General features: G+C 44.5%; 1 protein-coding gene and 1 long non-coding RNA gene across 5 annotated transcripts in view; both read right to left on the bottom strand.

Annotated features, from left to right (window-relative positions):
- Positions 1 to 18,831, bottom strand: part of abat (4-aminobutyrate aminotransferase) — a 287,947-nt gene that overhangs the window by 78,461 nt on the left and 190,655 nt on the right. For all 4 annotated transcript variants that reach the window (XM_070900891.1, XM_070900892.1, XM_070900890.1 and 1 more), the window contains one exon: positions 18,027 to 18,144. In XM_070900891.1, the coding sequence (XP_070756992.1) occupies positions 18,027 to 18,144 (118 nt within the window). The remainder of the gene's footprint in view (positions 1 to 18,026; positions 18,145 to 18,831) is intronic.
- Positions 14,544 to 15,399, bottom strand: LOC139281024 (uncharacterized). The gene is made up of 3 exons (XR_011596811.1): positions 15,059 to 15,399; positions 14,780 to 14,939; positions 14,544 to 14,596 (listed from the first exon to the last, which is right to left on the bottom strand). It is a non-coding gene; the product is annotated as an uncharacterized lncRNA (long non-coding RNA).

Below are 18,831 nucleotides of genomic sequence, written 5' to 3'. Positions count from 1 at the left end.
CTAATGTAGATCCCTTGCACTCAGAATCAGGTGAATTCATAATGGGGAACAAGCAAATGGCAGACCAATTGAACAAATACTTTGGTTCTGTCTTCACTAAGGAAAACATGAACATTGAATGTATTCAAATCACAGATAGATAGATTTTTAACCAATAAGGGAATTAAGGGTTATGGGGAGCGGGCGGGTAAGTGGAGCTGAGTCCTCGGCCAGATCAGCCATGATCTTGTTGAATGGCGGAGCAGGCTCGAGGGGCAAGATGGTCTACTCCTGTTCCTAATTCTTATGTTCTTATGTTCTAATCTCCCGAAAATACTAGGGGACCGAGGGTCTAGCGAGAAGGGGGAGCTGAGGGAAATCCTTATTCGTCAGGAAAAGGTGTTAGAGAAATTGAAGAGACTGAAGGCCGATAAATCCCCAGGGCCTGATAGTCTGCATTCCAGAGTACTTAAGGAAGTGGCCCTAGAAATAGTAGATGCATTAGTGGTCATTTTTCAATATTCCATGGACTCTGGTTCAGTTCCTATGGATTGAAGGGTAGCTAATGTAACCCCACTTTTTAAAAAAGGAGGGAGAGAAAACAAGGAATTATAGACCGGTTAGCCTGACATCAGTAGTGGGGAAAATGTTGGAATCAATTATTAAAGACGTAATAGCAGCGCATTTGGAAAGCAGTGACAGGATCGGTCCAAGTCAGCATGCATTTATGAAAGGGAAATCATGCTTGACAAATCTTCTATAGTTTTTTGAGGATGCAACTAGTAGAGTGGATAAGGGAGAACTAGTGGATGTGGTGAATTTGGACCACACAAGAGATTAGTGTGCAAAATTAAAGTATATGGTATTGGGGGTAATGTATTGACATGGATAGAGAACTAGTTGGCAGACAGGAAGCAAAGAGTGGGAATAAACGGGTCCTTTTCAGAATGGCAGGCAGTGGCTAGTGGGGTACCGCAGGGTTCAGTGCTGGGACCCCAGCTATTTATAATATACATTAATGATTTAGACAAAGGAATTGAATGTAATAGCTCCAAGTTTGCAGATGGCACTAAGCTGGGTGGCAGTGCGAGCTATGAGGAGGATGCTAAGAGGCTGCAGGGGGACTTGGACAGATTAGGTGAATGAGCAAATACATGGCAGATGACAGTATAATGTGGATAAATATGAGGTTATCCACTTCGGTGGCAAAAACAGGAAGGCAGATTATTATCTGAATGGTGACAGATTAGTAAAAGGGGAGGTGCAACAAGACCTGAGTGTCATGGTACATCAGTCATTGAAGGTAGGCATGCAGATACAGCAGGCAGTAAAGAAAGCAAATGGCATGCTGGCCTTCATAGCGCAGGGATAGGAGCAGGCAGGTCTTACTGCAGTTGTACAGGGCCTTGGTGAGACCACACCAAGTATTGTGTGCAGTTTTGGTCTCCTAATCTGAGGAAGGACGTGTTTGCTATTGAGGGAGTGTAGCGAAGGTTCACCAGACTGATTCCTGGGATGGCAGGACTGACATATGAGGAAAGACTGATCAGATAGGCTTATACTCACTGGAATTTAGAAGAATTTTAGGGGATCTCATAGAAACGTACAAAATTCTGACGGGACTGGACAGGTTAGATGCAGGAAGAATGTTCCCGATGTTGGGGAAGTGCAGAACCAGGGGGTCACAGTGTAAAGATAAGGGGTAAGCCATATAGGACCGAGATGAGGAGAAACTTTTTCACCCAGAGAGTTGTGAACCTGTGGAATTCTCTGCCACAGAAAGTTGTTGAGTCCAGTTCGTTGGACATATTCAAAAGGGAGTTAGATGTGGCCCTTATGGTTAAAGGGATCAGGGGTATGGAGAGAAGGTTGGGGTGGGGTACTGAAGTTGCATAATCAGCCATAATCATATTGAATGGCGGTGCAGGCTCGAAGGGCCGAATGGCATGCTCCTGCATCTATTTTCTATGTTTCTATGTTTCAACTTGGTTATAAATGTTAATTGACAGTTTTAAAGTTTTACAAAGCAAGAAAAAAATATCCAATAAACAATGCTGACTGTTATAACTCCTTTTGTAGAATCACAAGTGCTATTTAATATTCCATTCATATCGATCCTTTCATTCCCCTCACCAGGTTACCTGGAGTCCAGTTACTATCACATTGCACAGACCTCTATTAGCTTCCTGTCATTGCTGATAAATGTCTCAAGAATACGAGCAAATTGAGTACTAAAACTGTCCCGACAGATCCAATCTTCTCGATAGACTCCAGTTTAATCAATGGTCCAGAACTCTTCGAATTAGATATAACAGAACTGATTAGTCACCTGAACATTTAATTGCAAAATACATTAACAGCCCAAACAGCTGGAAATGTGTCTGCTTGTGGTAATGCTTACAAATGCTTTGGTTACATCACCATCTGGACACCAGTCTGAGATTTTCATCATGATCGGTGGCAAAATATCATAGAATCATAGAATGGTTACAGCACAGGAGGAGGCAATTTGGCCCATCGAGCGCGTGCTGGCTCTCTATAAGAGCACTTCGGTTAGACTCACTCCCCTACCATTTCTCCGTAGCGCTGCAAATTTTCTTCCAATTCCCTTTTGAAAGCCACCATCGAATCTGTATCCACCACCCTTTCAGGCAGTGCATTCCAGATCCTAGCCACTCATTACATAAATAAGTTTTTCCTCATGTCGCCTTTGGTTCTTCTGCCAATCACCTTCAATCTGTGTCCTCTGGTTCTTGACCCTTCCGCCAATGGGAACAGTTTCTCTCTCATCTACTCTGTCTAGATCACTCATGATTTTGAATACCTCTATCAAATCTCCTCTCAACTTTCTCTACTCTAAGGAGAACAAGCCCAGCTTCACAAGTCTATCTACATAACTGAAGTCCCTCATCCCTGGAATCATTCTTGTAAATCTTTTCTGCACCTTCACGAAGGCCTTCACATCCTTCTTAAAGTGTGGTACCCAGAATTGGACACAATACTCCAGTTGAGGCTGAATCAGTGCTTTATACAGGTTCATCATAACTTCCTTGTTTTTGTACTCTATGCCTCTATTTATGGAGCCCATTATTCTGTAAGCTTTTTTAACCGCTTTCTCAAACTGCCCTGCCATCTTCAACGATTTGTGCACATATACCCCCAGGTCTCTCTGTTCATGACTGGACCCTTTAGTTTATACTGCCTTTCCTCGTTCTTTCTACCAAAATGTATCATTTTGCACTTTTCTGCATTCCACCCATTTCATCAGCCTGTCTATGTCCTATTGAAGTCCATCACTATCCTCCCCACTGTTCACTATACTTCTAAGTTTTGTGTCATCTGCAAATTCTGAAATTGTCCCCTGTATACCCAAATCCAAGTCATTTATATATATCAGGAAATATGATGGAGTTGGGTTTACGCCTGTCCAATTCGCCCATTATTTACCCCAAGAATGTTTCTGGGATCAATCCCATTTTTTTTTTGCATGCATTCCTGTCTACGCTTGGAAGCATGGCATGGCAGGGGAGGGGCATGGTATGACGGGGGAGGGGCATGGTGCGATGGGGGAGGGGCATGGCAAGGCAGGGAAGGGGCATGGCACGGCAGGGAAGGGGCATGGCACGGCAGGTGAGGGACATGGCGCGATAGGGGAGGAGCATGGTGCGACGGGGAGGGGCATGGTGCGATGGGACAAAGCTGCTGCTGCAGGATTTAGATGCCCGATGCAATTTAAAAAGAGCAAGAGGCCTTGAGGAACAAAAACATTGGGCCAGAAAATTCCTCTGGGAGTCTTCCTCACAGGCAATTGCCTCCTCGCTGGATATTTTTTACGAATTTACCTGGTGGTCTAGGAGGCGCCCTGATTTCCGATGGGGAGGTCTTCTCCTCCCGCGCTGTGAACTGCGCTCCCACCCAGAGGGTTCCAACGCAGAAGGTGCAGTCATGTGTGACTGCTCAGCCAATCAGGTAGGTAGTTCACAGGTTCCCATTAATAGCACAGACTCGCGTGACTACGAGTTCTCAGTGCTATTAATGGGAACCAAACCAAACACACACTAATTAAAAAAAAAGACCTCACAATATAAAATTAATTGAAGTTAAAAGTTAATAAATGCCTTGGAAAAAAAACAATATATTTCTGATTTTTTAAAAGTTTTGTAATTTGGATTAAAAATAAACTTACCTTAGCGGGCAGAGTTTTTAACAATACAAATGTGTTTATTTTGTTTAATTTTATTATGTTTGTGTGTGTTTTAAAATACTTCCGCCTGTAAAAGTAGGCTATGCGCCTACTTTTTCAGGCGCAAGATTTTTGAGGACATTTGCCGGGCAAGATATGCGTAAATCCTGCAATCTTGCCCATACAAATGTCCTCACTCCCGACCTGGCTACGATCGGTCAAGCTCCAGCTTGACAGATTGGAAAAGCCGGTTTTCAGCGCATGCGCATTGCGTGCTGCAAACTGGCTTTTCAGAAGCCTTCCCAGGTCCGTAGAAACACCGTACAGACCCGGAGATGTCGGAATTTCTACCCCATTTTATTGTTGCACAAAGTCCAACAATAAAGACCTGGCTTTGGTCTTTAAAAGTTTCCTGGTGCTGGAGCACTTTTAGCAATATTGGGCACCTGTTCTGGTGTGGCATTCTTAGCTTCCAGCATTGCTGAGGAGAAAATGAGGGGCATGTAACTTATATAATCAGTCCATCATCATTGCCTCATTTAAATGCAGCAGTGGTGAAAGTGCTTCAGGTGGAATTCACGTCAGAAAATTAAAATAGATGGGAAAATGGGCGAAGCACTGGCATTAAGAATTTTCCCAGTTTTCCATCCTGGTACATAAGAACATAATAAATAGGAGCAGGAGTAGGCCATTTGGCCCCTCGAGCCTGCTCCGCCATTCAATAAGGTCATGGCTGATCTGATCATGGACTCAACTCCACTTCCCTGTCCGATCCCCATAACCCTTTATTCCCTTATCGCTCAAAAATCTGTCCGGCTCCACATTAAATATAGTCAATGACCCAACCTCCACAGCTCTCTGGGGCAGAGAAGTCCACACATTTACAACCCTCTGAGAGATGAAATTCCTCATCTCTGTTTTAAATGGTTAGCCCCTTATTCTAAGACTATGTCCCCTGGTTTTAGTTTCCCCTATGAGTGGAAATATCCTCTCTGCATCCAGCTTGTCGAGCCTTCTCATTATCATAAGTTTCAATAAGAACTCCTCTCATTCTTCTGAACGCCAATATGAATTGGCCCAACCTATTCAACCTATCCTTCACCATTAAACCAGGGTAAAGACAGAGGGAAATCCCTTCTACTGTCTGCACCAGATATAATCAGGTACACATTTTTTAATTAAAATTTCAGTGCAGCCAAACCCAAAATGTTTTTTTGTTAAACCACAAACATCACAAGAGAAATTCAGATAAAGAATGTCCTTTGGCCCATCTAATCCCAACTTGCCAGCTATTGTTTTCTCATTACAGTTTTAACACCAACATGAATAGCCAGAAGGTTCATCGATTTGGAACATAGGAACATTAGGAGCAGGAGGAGGCCATTCAACCTCTCAATCCTGCTCTGCCATTCAATTAAGAGCATTGCTGATCTGTACCTCAACTCCATTTACCAGTCTATACTCCATATCCCTTGATATCCTTACCCAACAAAAATCTTACTATCTGTCTTGAAAGCTCCAAATGTCCCACTTCCACAGTCTTTTGGGGAGAGAGAGTTCCAGATTTCTAACCGTTGTGTGAAAGTGCTTCCTGATTTCGCTCCTGAATGGCTGAGCTCTAAATATAATATTATGTCATCTTATTCATGAGTCCCCCACCGGCAAATAGTTTTTCTGTATCTATCCTATCAAATCCTTTTACCATTTTAAATAGCTCGATCAGATCACCCCTCAATCTTCTATACTCAAGAGAATATAAGCCAAGTTTATGTAGCCTTTCCTCATAATTTAACCTTCTAAGCCCCGATATCATTCTGGTGAATCTGTGGCTGCACCCCCTCCAAAGCCAATAAACGAACATAAGAAATAGGAGCAGGAGTAGACCATACTTTCCCCTCGAGCTTGCACCACCATTCACTAAGATCATGGCTGATCTTCTACCTCAGCTACACTTTCTTGCCCAATCCCCATACCCATTGATTCCCTTAATGACCAAAAATTTATTGATCGAAGTCTTGAATATACTCAAAAATTGAGCATCCATAGCCCTCTGGGGTAGAGAATTCCAAAGATTCACTGAGTTCTGATGAAAGGGTCATTGACCTGAAACATTAACTCGGTTTCTCTCTCCACAGATGCTGCCAGACCTGCTGAGTATTTCCGGCATTTTCTGTTTTTATTTCAAAGATTCACAGCTCTCTCCTCATCTCAGTCCTAAATGGCCGATGGCCTATCCTGAGCCTACGATCCCTAGTTCTAGACTCTCAGCCTCTCAGCATCTACCCTGTCAAGCCTTCAAAGCTATCCTCCCTGAGGTGTGGTGCCTAAAACTGAACCCAGTACTACAGATGGGGTCTGGCCAGTGCTCTATACAACTGAAGCATAACTTCAGCGAAGGCTCACCAGATTGATTCCCGGGTTGGCAGGACTGACATATGAAGAAAGACTGGATCGACTAGGCTTATATTCACTGGAATTTAGAAGAATGAGAGGGGATCTCATAGAAGCATATAAAATTCTGACGGGATTGGACAGGTTAGATGCAGGAAGAATGTTCCCGATGTTGAGGAAGTCCAGAACCAGGGGTCACAGTCTAAGGTTAAGGAGTAAGCCATTTAGGACCGAGATGAGGAGAAACTTCTTCACTCAGAGAATTGTGAACTTGTGGAATTCTCTACCACAGAAAGTTGTTGAGGCCAGTTCGTTAGATATATTCAAAAGTGAGTTAGATGTGGTCCTTATGGCTAAAGGGATCAAGTGGTATGGAGAGAAAGCAGGAATGGGGTACTGAAGTTGCATGATCAGCCATGATCATATTGAATGGTGATGCAGGCTCAAAGGGCCGAATGGCCTACTCCTGCACCTATTTTCTATGTTTCTATGTTTCCTACCCCTTGTATTCCAGCCCCCTTGAGATAAACGGCAACATTACATAGAATTACGTGGAATTTACAGCACAGAAACAGGCCATTTGGCTCAACAGGTCTTTGCTGGTATTTATGCTCCACATGAGCCTCCTCCCCCCCTATCAAAGTACCCTTCCATTCCTTTCTTCCTCATGTACTTATCTAAATGCATCTATGCTATTCGCCTCAACCACTCCATGTCGTAGTGAGTTTCAGATTCTCACCACTCTCTGGGTGATTGCTTTTTGTATCCGTATCTTAGCTTTTAATGGTTTGTGAACTTGGAATCTCAAATCTCTTTGCTCCAATACAGTTTCTAGTTTCTCACCATTTAATAAATATGCCGATTTGTGTTACTTGGATCCAAAGTGGGTGACCTCACACTGTCTCACGTTGAATTTCAGTGGTCATAGTTTTGCCCACTCACTTAATCTGTCTATGTCCCCTTGCAACTTCCTGCCACCATACTTACTGTCCCTCCCAACTTCGAGAATGCTGGTTAGTGGCAGCCTGGGAGCACATATTTTGTCCAGCGCTCACTGTGTGCAATGATATACCACTCCATTTCAGTGGAAGGAATTATTGTCAATGCAGTAAAATTTACAGCTCCTTTATTCACCAGGTGTTCACAATCTGAATTTCAATGTGGCTTGGAGAATACCCTCACCTCTGTGTAAGAAGGTCATAGGTTCAATCCCCATACCACCCCCACTGATTTATCAGTACATCTATAAGACAGAACACTCTAATATCAGCTTGAGAGTGGAGGCAACCACCACTCTGTAATAAAAGGTTGTAGGTTCAAGCGCTGCTCTAGGACTTGAATACATAATCTTGGCTGACACTTCACTCCAATACTGAGGAACACATTTCAGATAAGGCATTCAACTCAGGCCTGTAAGATCTCATTCGAAGAGGAGAAAGTAGTTCTCCTGGTGTCCTGGTCAACATCAATCCCTCAGCCAACACCATCAAGAACAGTTTAATTGGTAATGTTTCTCATTATCATTTGTGGAACCCCACTGTGTTCAAATTTGCTGCCGCATTTGCCTTCGTCATGGTAATGATTACATTTCAAAAGTAATTAATTGAATGTGAATGCTTTGAGATGTCGGAAGGTAAGGACAGGATTCTGTATGAAGCCAAGTTTTTTCCTTCACTCTCCAGCAAAGAGCATCACCCTAAACTAGGGTGCTCAAGGCCAGGTTGGGTATCAACCGTCCAACGCCCCCCACCACCGCCCCCCAACCCTCTGCAACTTAACTTAGCTTGAGGTCCTGGCTCTATCTTGAGGCCTCAGTCTGGCGAGCTGCATCGGGAAGCCTGTCTGGCGCTCCACAGCCTGCCTGACAAATTTAAATGAGCCTCAAAATGGCAGGGCTTCTTCGCCGGAACAGGCAGTGGATCAGCGCGCCTTGCTGGTCAGTCACCCAAGAGTCAGAATCAACCGCAATGACAGTCCATCTGTATCCCTTTTTATGATTATCGAGCATATCACTAGAATATATTTTACCTTTAATGTAAAGTTACAGAATAGGATATAAATTCCTTTTGTTTCCCAAAAAGCTGATAATTTCTGGTAATTTTACACCTTTGACATCTGGCATACTTGTTACACACACCTGATGCCTCCCTCACACTCTCCATTTTTAGTCACAGACTTCCTCCTTATCCATTCTTTCCCTGACAGCCATTTTTAAAAAGGGGGCAAGAAATGGCAATAGAAATCACATGCCATAGACAATGTGGCAGAAGATAATGGGATACATTTCTGTAACCTGTGGGACCAGCGTTACTTTATCTATTTCCAGGGATAGAAAGTTCCAACATTGCAAATAGCTTCATCTAAAGCCTTAATCACGATGCGCTATGAATCACCAGATAAGATAAAGCTAAGTTAAGGAAGGCCACCTAAGGTCTTCAAATGATGAATCCAGTCTGCATATCAACTGAAAAGAAAGCGTCTGCATTTAGCGATAGTGAGATGGTATTTCATCAGAAACAATGGATCTGCCAGTGTTCACTGAACGGTACCTTCCTTATCTGTGAAAGAATGCCTGGAATTCATCGATACCGGTGAGACTCAATCTGTTCTACAGAATATTGTCATCCCCAGAATCTTTGGTGACCTAACTATGTGGGTGAGTTATTGGATTTCAGATTAGTTTTTGTGTTTTCCAGCAGCTCAGTGATCAGTGAAATTGCTGTGTCCTCACACAGAATGAAAGGTCTATCTATACTGTGGCTCTGGCTCAAGTTGGGACTATTTCTCAAAACATCTGCTGCAAGATAGCCAAGAGCTCAGCTGACAACAGCTGTGCTGCACTGGTAAATAGGCCCAAAAATACAAAATAGGCCTACATTCCACTCACATGATCTCCTGCAGAGCCGAACCTCACAGATGCCAACTTCCAATTACCTGCCCACGATCCTTCACATCCCATCTCGTGAAATACCACCAAATATACCACAGAAAATAATAAGAACAAAATGAAAATCAAACTGCAATTTCTCTGCACAGCCTAGCCCCACTGTAGCCTTAGCAGTTTCCTTGTACAGCCAGGGCACCCTGTACTGCCTCAGTGTCTTCTCTCCACAGACAGCATTTATCTCACATCCAGCTTTCTGTGGAGCCTCCAGGGCCGAAATTGCCCCTTTCTCTAAGGCCTCTGGCTGCCTGAAAGCGGCAGCCACAGGTCGGTGCGGAGTGGCCGCCGAGTCTCCGCGGAGGGACTGCCATTTTGAAAATTGCCCTTCCTCCGGTTAGGAGCGGTGTAGGGGATTGCCCCGCCCGTTTTCCCACCGTGACGTGCATGTGCCGACCCGTTTTCGACTGGCGGGGATCCCCTCACGAAACTGTCCCTCGGGAAATTCCCCTTTCCCGGAATTGCCCCTTGGGAGCAATGCTGCCACCGATCAGTGCCGCCACTCTCTGTGGCTTGGCAGCGCGGCCGCACTTAAAGGGGAGTTGGCACTGCCGGCAAATCCCATCATATTCTTTTTTTGTCGGCCGACTGCCAGGTCAGACAAACAATTATGCCCCTGGGCCTGGGCTGGCACCCCCTCTTGGGTGCTAGGGCACTGGCCCAGCCGAAATCCTCCCTGGTGTTTGTCACTAAAGTGCTTGCAGAGTTCGCAGCAGCCGTCCCCTTTAACTGAAGGGTAGCGATGTTGTGATGCGCTAGTGCGATGACGTCATCAGAGCGGCGCTGATGACTGACAGTATCGGCTACACCGCCCCACCCCCACTTCCACCCCACCCCGCCCCCATGATGAGGCCTCCAGGAGAGGCGCTAATGGGGTGCAACGAGGTTATCGCCTGGGGGAAGGATCAACAGAGAAATTGCCCCAGATGTTTAGGGGGTGGTGTGTCGTTAGCGGCGCGCCATTGCATGCACGCAATGATGTCATCAGCCTTGGGAAACCCTGCCCTCAGCCATTAAATTTAAATCAGGCTCCCAATTGTAATGTGGGAGCCTGATTTAAATATTATAGTGAAGTGTCCCGCCTCTCCAAGATGGGCCGCAGGCACATCACGCAACTCGCTGCCGTAAAAATGGCACGTGCACGTCGGGTTGGCATTGCGTTTTGCGATTACCATTTTGAACCCATCCCCTGTCCATCCTGGAGGGGTGGGTGGGTGTTAATGTTGACCCCACAATGTACCTTTTAAAATACTTGTGATCCTGCTCAACTCAGCAATCGAGTTCTCTTGTGGTGTAAAACGGTTAAGACAACTGCATTACATCCGCAACATTGCACAGCAGCCTAGCAGCTCTATTGGTTCAGCAACTGAGTTTTAACTATTTCCCGAGACAACCTAGCGCATAATTTCACTCGGACGGATGAGTGAGTTTGGTTCGTTCCCCGTCAGACTGATGGGCAGAATGTCCTCGGTTAGCCAGCTCCACCTTTTGGGGGAAGAAAGTCAGGTAAAACCCGACAGCCTGAAGAAAATTCACTTTCAGTTGGAGAATATGGAGAAAACAACAGGCTCCGAGGAAAAACTTGGTTAGAACTGCTTCACTTTCCCAACTAAACAGGACTCCGCAACGATAAACTGTGTCAGAGGGAGAATGAAAGGTAGAGTAAATTATTCTATTTAAATTAATGCTGAATTTAGACATGTACAGTCGTGATTACTCCAGAAGAGAGAGATTAGAATATGAAACATGATGAAGCAGAGTAGCTTCCCCAACAATGATATCCTGGACTATATACCCCCCACACTGACATATACAACAGCCTGTTACATCATCTATCAATAGTCCCGCCCTGCTGTTCCATCTTGCAGCTGAATACATATCATTTAATCTTGCTACAGGTCTAACAATACTCTGATTTTCCTTACAGTAGTCCAGCATAATCTTACTGCAGTTGTACAGGGTCTTAGTGAGGCCTCACCTGGAATATTGCATACAGTTTTGGTCTCCTAATCTGAGGAAGGACGTTCTTGTTATTGAGGGAGTGCAGTGAAGGTTCACCAGACTGATTCCAGCGATGGCTGGACTGTCATATGAGGAGAGACTGGATCAACTGGACCTTTATTCACTGGAGTTTAGAAGGATGAGAGGGGATCTCACAGAAATGTATAAGATTCTGACGGGACTGGACGGGTTAGATGCGGGAAGAATGTTCCCGATGTTGGGGACGTCCAGAACCAGGGGACATAGCCTTAGGATAAGGGGGAGGCCATTTAGGACTGAGATGAGGAGAAACTTCTTCACTCAGAGTTGTTAACCTGTGGAATTCCCTGCCGCAGAGAGTTGTTGATGCCAGTTCATTGGATATATTCAAGAGGGAGTTAGATATGGCCCTTACGGCTAAAGGGATCAAGGGGTATGGAGAGAAAGCAGGAAAGGGGTACTGAGGGAATGATCAGCCATGATCTTATTGAATGGCGGTGCAGGCTCGAAGGGCCGAATGGTCTACTCCTGCACCTATTTTCTATGTTTCTATGTTAGCCACTGATCTCTTCTGTTTTTGTACTGGTGCAGTGCACAGTGTGGTCTCTCACTGAGTCATCGTGTCCTAGGGATTTTATTCTTATTGTTGCTGCCCACTCTTCCTGTCTAATGTTCATCCAAAAGAGCATCTATTCTGCTCCACATACTGAAATGATTCCCTGCTGATTGTAATTACATAATGAAGAAGCAGTGTCACTCAAAAGATTCAGATGGCCTAAAGTCTGGAATAACGCTGCAAGCTGCCAGCAACTATTTTGTTATTCTTAAAAGAAGATATGCATGAATTTGATAGCCTTGATTCTATGCTCACCTAATGTCCACATGTACACTTCCTAGCACAGGTCATGTGGATAATGATTCGGTGCAGGAATCCATGCTGATTTCCCCCTCTCAGCATAGTGGTGCTGTAGGCAACTGTTGCTTCCTGTTAACGCAGTTGTGATCAGCTAACTGAGCACTGACCAGGGATCAATGCTGGGATCTTGGCTCAATAGCACATCACACATTACATTTACCCACTGGGCCGACGGCAAGACTTTAAAAAAAAATAATCCGTGCTCAAAAAGCTATCAAGGAGACAGTGTTCGGCTAATTTGCCCGACCATCCCTGTATGCTGCTTATACATTTCAATGAAACCATCCGTATGAGAATCATAGAATAGTACAGCGCAGAAGGAGGCCATTCGGCCTATCGAGTCTGCACCGGCACAAATGGTGTTCCTGACTGAACTAAAATGGGAAATTTTACACACTGCATTCATACGCTATCACAGCTAACTTCTGGATCTGTGGTCACATTTCCAATGGCGCTATGTTTGAGACTCCAACAATCAATCCCCAAATATCAATTTTTTTAAATTCAAAAATGTTGCACTGTTCAGATTTCTCAAATTATTAGGATTGGAGAGATCAAGCTGAACTTTTAGCCTGTCATCTTGGAGCAAAGAAATTATTTTAGCTTGAGTCAAATGTCTGCTCTTTGTAGCAAAAAGCAAACTAATTTGTTATTTTTAATTCCACTAGATCCGTTAGGCATGATGCTCTCAGATTATGTTCAAACACTTCCTGTACACTATGCTTTTTCCTGCAGTTTCTAGACAATTTATCGGTCTATTTTGCACGGTATGGCGGCGAATATATCAGATAACCATGAGCTAGTTATAAAATATATTGTCAAAGTTAGCATATAGGAAGATTTGGGTTTCAAGATCAAAAGAGGTATCACTAGATTTTTCAACCAGGCTGCTTCTATAGTGGCTAAATGCCTGAAATGCTGGTGATCCAGTATGCTTCTTCACATTACCGTTATATAATTCTTGCTTCCCTCCTCTATTGTAGAAGGATTCTACTTATCCACCTGGAGCATTTTTTTTACAGTTCTGGCCTCCTTACCTAAAGAAGGATACATTTGCCTTCGAGGGAGTGCAACAAAGGTTCACTAGACTGTTTCCTGGGATAAGGGGATTGCCTATGAGGAGAGATTGAGTAGACTATATTTTCAAGAGTTTAGAAGAATGAGAGACTATCTCATTGAAACATATTCTTAAGGGACTTGACAGGGTTAATGCTGAGAAAATGTTTCCCCTGGCTGGGGAATCTAGAACACAGGGTCACAGTCTCAGAATAAGGGGTCAGTCATTTTGGAATGAGATGAGGAGAAATTTCTTCACTCAGAGGGTTGTGAATCTTTAGAATTCTCTATCCTGCACTGTGCTTGTTGGGGGACAGACTCAGGAGATGGCAATGGAAGCACTTGAAAACCTGTGGCTGTGGAAGGCCCAGCTTGGGACTCCTCAGCCTGTAGATCAACCTGTATACTGACACGGACTGCTGAGGTTGGTCTGGGGATTGGAGTGGGGGTGGCATCACTTGGCGCCATCAATTGCCGATGGGCAACGACAGCCTGGGTGCGCTTCCGCATTGCAGCAGCTACCTCCAACATACCCTCCATAATCTGTGCAGGTATTGCTGCTATTCCCTCCGATCTGCCCTCCCTAATGACAGCAGAGTTTACTGCCATTCCTCCAGACAGTACTGCTTTTTCTACCTTGATCGCACCCATGGCCTCCAAGAGCGATCTGGTAAGCTCAACGCTCTCCCCACTCATTCCCATGAGCTCTAACACCTCCTGTGTAGCCTGCATTTCAGCAGAGTGCTGTTCAGGTCTCCTCCTCCTCCTCCTTACCAGTGCAGAAGGGCCTGTTGATGCCGCCCTGGGTGTGCTGTGCTGCAACCCACTGGGACCCGCCGTGATCTCGAAGGGTGTACAACCATGAAATGTCCCCTCGAGCATGGAGCTGGCGAAAGCGCTTGGAACATGCGTGTCGAGCATCGCCTCCAATTGCAATGTCACTGTCTCATCCCCAAAATCCTGCTCCCTCCCCAACCCCAACCCCCCCCGGAATAAAAATATCCTCGTCTTCTTCTTGCTCCTCCTTATTCTGGTCTTTGATCTGATTGACCACCTCTACAACCAGAGCTGAGATCGGCAAGCTCATCCAATTCTGCTTGTGTCAGGTTGGCGGGGCCTTCTGCTTCATTATTGGATGTCTGTGCAACTTCTGCAAAATATAACAGAACAGATGAATGCTTAGCAGCAGGGGAGGGGGCAGGATGATATGAGTAGGCCCACATAGTGCAGGCTCATTTGAAGGACCACGACGAATGATAGTACATCGCATAAACCGAAGCGTAGCAGTACTTAACATTGAGCCAACCCAGAATGTGGATTTTGCAGGACGTACCCTCTCTCTGTAACCTGGGCTCAGCTTCTGCATGGGTAGTCGATCTTCTCGCTGTACAAATAATATCTGTGATCCTCATTTCCAGGAGTGTTAGTGGCTGCAGTTTTGCTGGACCTCCACTGGTTTTCATCCGCTCTCGGTGGATGTCGGACAACTTTTGCTGCAAAGATGGCAATAGAACTTTTTAAACAGAGAAGGGACTTCTGCTGTCGTGGCACACACAGATAATCACATTTACAATTCAAGTAATTGTAGTGCATAAATAAAAACATTACTTACTCTAACTACTTGGCAAAGGTCCTGCCACTTCTTCCAGCACTGCTTGCCGTCCCTCTAGATAGACCCCACTGCTGAAACCTGCTCTGCAACACGATCCTAAGCTTGAGCCATTGCGGAAGGTTTCAGTTTACCAGCACCCTTCTTGCCAATCTGTCCCCATCCACTTTTGACAGCAGCTACCAGGGCATCATTGGCATCTTGGGTGAACATCCCGGCCCTTTTCCTTTCCAATTCACCGTCCATTTTTTGCTTTCGAGCTCCTGTGTTGAAGTACTCAAAAATCTCCTTCAAGTTAAAGTGGTCTTCAAAAACGGCTGATCCAGACCAAGAAGTGGCGGGCACACCCGCCACATGAAAAACGAGTGATTACTTTTTTAACTTTTTTCTTGCGCATGCGCAGAACGGGCGTTATTTTAATCGTGAAAATTTTTAGCTCCATCCTAAAATCAGAGGTATTTTAGCGCTGTGCCAAAATTAAAAACATTTTTTGGCGAAACTTGGTCTTTTTTTTTGGCGCTATCACGGAATTTTAAAATTGTCCGTTACTCGGAATTAGCACCAAAAAATGGAGCTATTTTTCAATGTGGCATTTCTAGCCCACAGTTCTAAGTCACTCATGGGCAATGTGGAGTACTGATCTGAAAACTGATTTTCTTTCCAAAAGATATACATATTTGCACGGGAATAAGAAAAACCCCACAATAACATCCACTTTCAATTTATTCGAACAAAGATTTTGAACAGCTTTTATGACACTGAGAAGATTGAAAAAAATGGCTGCTCTGACTTTTCACGTATTTAAATGCAGTTTTGGTGAAGGACTTTTTCTGCATCTGCTGTAGGACTGCAAAAATATGCCTCATATCTAGAGTAGGGTTGCCAACTCTGGTTGGACATATTCCAGGAGGTTGCATCACTTGACTTCCCACAGCCAGTGATTTGTCATTACACGATACTTGCCGCTTCATGGCAGGCTATAAAAAGGAGGGATTCGATTGTTCCGTTGTGTTACTCCTGCCTCATTGATAATTACCAACCAAGGCCACAGCTAGAAATATACTTTATAAACCTCTGGGGCGAGGGAGATTGCTGCAACGGACATTCGGTGACATTCAACGACAGTCCGACACTTGAGCTCGCGGTCTCAGGTCGGTGGGCGCCGGAGATCCCTCAGTGAGTGCGGCAAAGAAAACTCCCTGTCACTAAACTATAAGAGAGTCTCTTTTTAAAAAGTTTTTCTCTTATTCATTCACAGGATGTGGGCGTCACTAGCAAGGCCAGCATTTATTGCCCATCCCTAATTGCCCTTTAGAAGGTGGTGGTGAGCCGCCTTCTTGAACCGCTGCAGCCCTTACATAAGAACAAAAGAAATAGGAACAGGAGTAGGCCAGATGGCCCCTCGAGCCTGCTCCACCATTCAATAAGATCATGGCTGATCTGATCATGGACTCAGCTCCACTTCCCTGCCCTTTCTCCATAACCCTTTATCCCCTTATCGTTTAAGAAACTGTCTATTTCTGTCTTAAATTTACTCAATGACCCAGCTTCCATAGCTCTCTGAGGCAGCAAATTGCACAGATTTACAACCCTCAGAGAATAAATTTCTCCTCATCTCTATTTTAAATGAGCAGCCCCTTATTCTAAGATCATGCCTTCTAATTCTAGTCTCCCCCATCAATGGAAACATCCTCTCTGCATCCACCTTGTCAAGTCCCCTCATAATCTTGTACGTTTCGATAAGATCATCTCTCATTCTTCTGAATTCCAATGAGTAGAGGCCCAACCTACTCAACCTTTCCTCATAAGTCAACCCCCTCATCCCCCGAATCAATCTAGTGAACCTCTCTGAACTGCCTCCAAAGCAAGTATATCCTTTCGTAAATATGGAAACCAAAACTGCAGTATTCCAGGTGTGGCCTCACCAATACCTTATATAGCTGCTGCAAGATTTCTCTGCTTTTATACTCCAACCCCTTTGCAATAAAAGCTAAGATACCATTGGCCTTCCTGATCACTTGTTGTACCTGCATACTATCCTTTTGTGTTTCATGCACAAGTACCCCAAGGTCCCGCTATACTGCGGCACTTTGCAATCTTTCTCTATTTAAATAATAACTTGCTCTTTGATTTTTTCTGCCAAAGTGCATGACCTCACACTTTCCAACATTATACTCCATCTGCCAAATTTTTGCCCACTCACTTAACCTGTCTATGTCCTTTTGCAGATTTTTTTGTGCCCTCCTCACACATTGCTTTTCCTCCCATCTTTGTATCGTCAGCAAACTTGGCTACGTTACACTGAAGTCGTTAATATAGATTGTAAATCTGTCGGGCTTCTTGTGGTGAAGTTACTCCCACAGTGCTGTTGTTAGGGAGGAAATTCCAGCATTTTGACCCAGTGACAATGAAGGAATGACGATATATTTCCAAGTTGGGATGGTGTGCAACTTGGGAGGGGAACTGGCAGGTGGTGGTGATGTTCCCATGCGCCTGCTGCCCATGACCCTAGATGGCAGAGGTCGTGGGTTTGGGAGGCAAAGAAGCCTTGGCAAGTTGCTGCAGTGCATCTTGTAGATGGTACACACTGCAGCCACGGTGCATCGGTGGTGAAGGGATTGAATGTTGAAGGTGGTGGATGGGGTGCCAATTAAGGTGCTTTGTCCTGGATGATCGCTAACTGTCATGTTTGGGAGATTTAGCTTCAATTTCTGGCGACTCCTGGACAATCCAGAGTGATGTTAGATAGGAGGAGGGTGTATGGAAAATTCAACATTTCGTGCAGGAAAATCATAGATTAAGTTCCCTGATAAGATACTCCAAATAGGCAACTTTGTAAATTTATAATCTCCATGCACAATGATGTTTATGCTGTAAGATGCTCATCCAAGAAATGGACTGGAGGATAACTATCAGGTTTTAAAATACCTCTTCTAGGAATGGTGCTTCCAGTATAACGTGTGGCCCTTACCAATAGGGATGGAGGAGATCTGCATGTAAAGGTCAAGCATCCTGTTGCCATCAACATCCACCAGGTAGTTACCCAAGCTTTCCCCATAGTCGCAGAAGAAATTAACTGCATCTACGTTCTGAGGGAGGAAAAACAAGAAAACTAAATTTAGCGCAGTTATAGAATAGTACATTTCTAAAAAGGCCAAGGTCCAATTCAATGGCTGCAGTTTACTGCAGGACCCACCACAACATCAGAGCCACAAAATTCACATGGCAGCAGCTAAAGAAAATGAAGATGTTTCTCGCATTTCAAGAGTATATGGAGATTGAGCACATTACTCAATGCAAATGATTGCGAGCTTTTCAGTGCAGAATCATCACTTCAGCTGTGCACTGTGGGAGACTGACTGTAGCTTGAATGATAATTATCGAGGGCAGTGAATACCAGATCATTTTGCTTCACTTACTCATCAGTGCTTCGCCATTGAGTGAGTTTAGTGAGCAGTTTGATTGCCTGTAGGAAGGGTGCTAGAGATGTTTAGCAGTCTAGGCAGAACACAGTTAGTCAAAATCTATCTTCAAAATGTTCCAGCTGTGTGGCGTGTTTAAATTAACTACTAACCTTTCTAACTATACATTCCTATTACGTGCCCTGTAGGATTCTTGGATTTCACAGGACAGGGGCCAAAGTCTTCAGGCAAGCCAGAATGAATTCTAATTTTAGATCTACATTGATCTCTAATGTTGCATTTACATGATGGTCCCTGGCGATGGAATGCATACTTTTAACATTGCTGAAGGACCCCAGAGCACCTGTGACAATC

Source organism: Pristiophorus japonicus, chromosome 15 (assembly GCF_044704955.1).
Source record: "Pristiophorus japonicus isolate sPriJap1 chromosome 15, sPriJap1.hap1, whole genome shotgun sequence".
NCBI classification, from domain to species: domain Eukaryota; kingdom Metazoa; phylum Chordata; class Chondrichthyes; family Pristiophoridae; genus Pristiophorus; species Pristiophorus japonicus.
The sequence above is the reverse complement of the archived record's forward strand: the minus strand, read 5'-3'. Positions and strand labels throughout refer to the sequence as shown.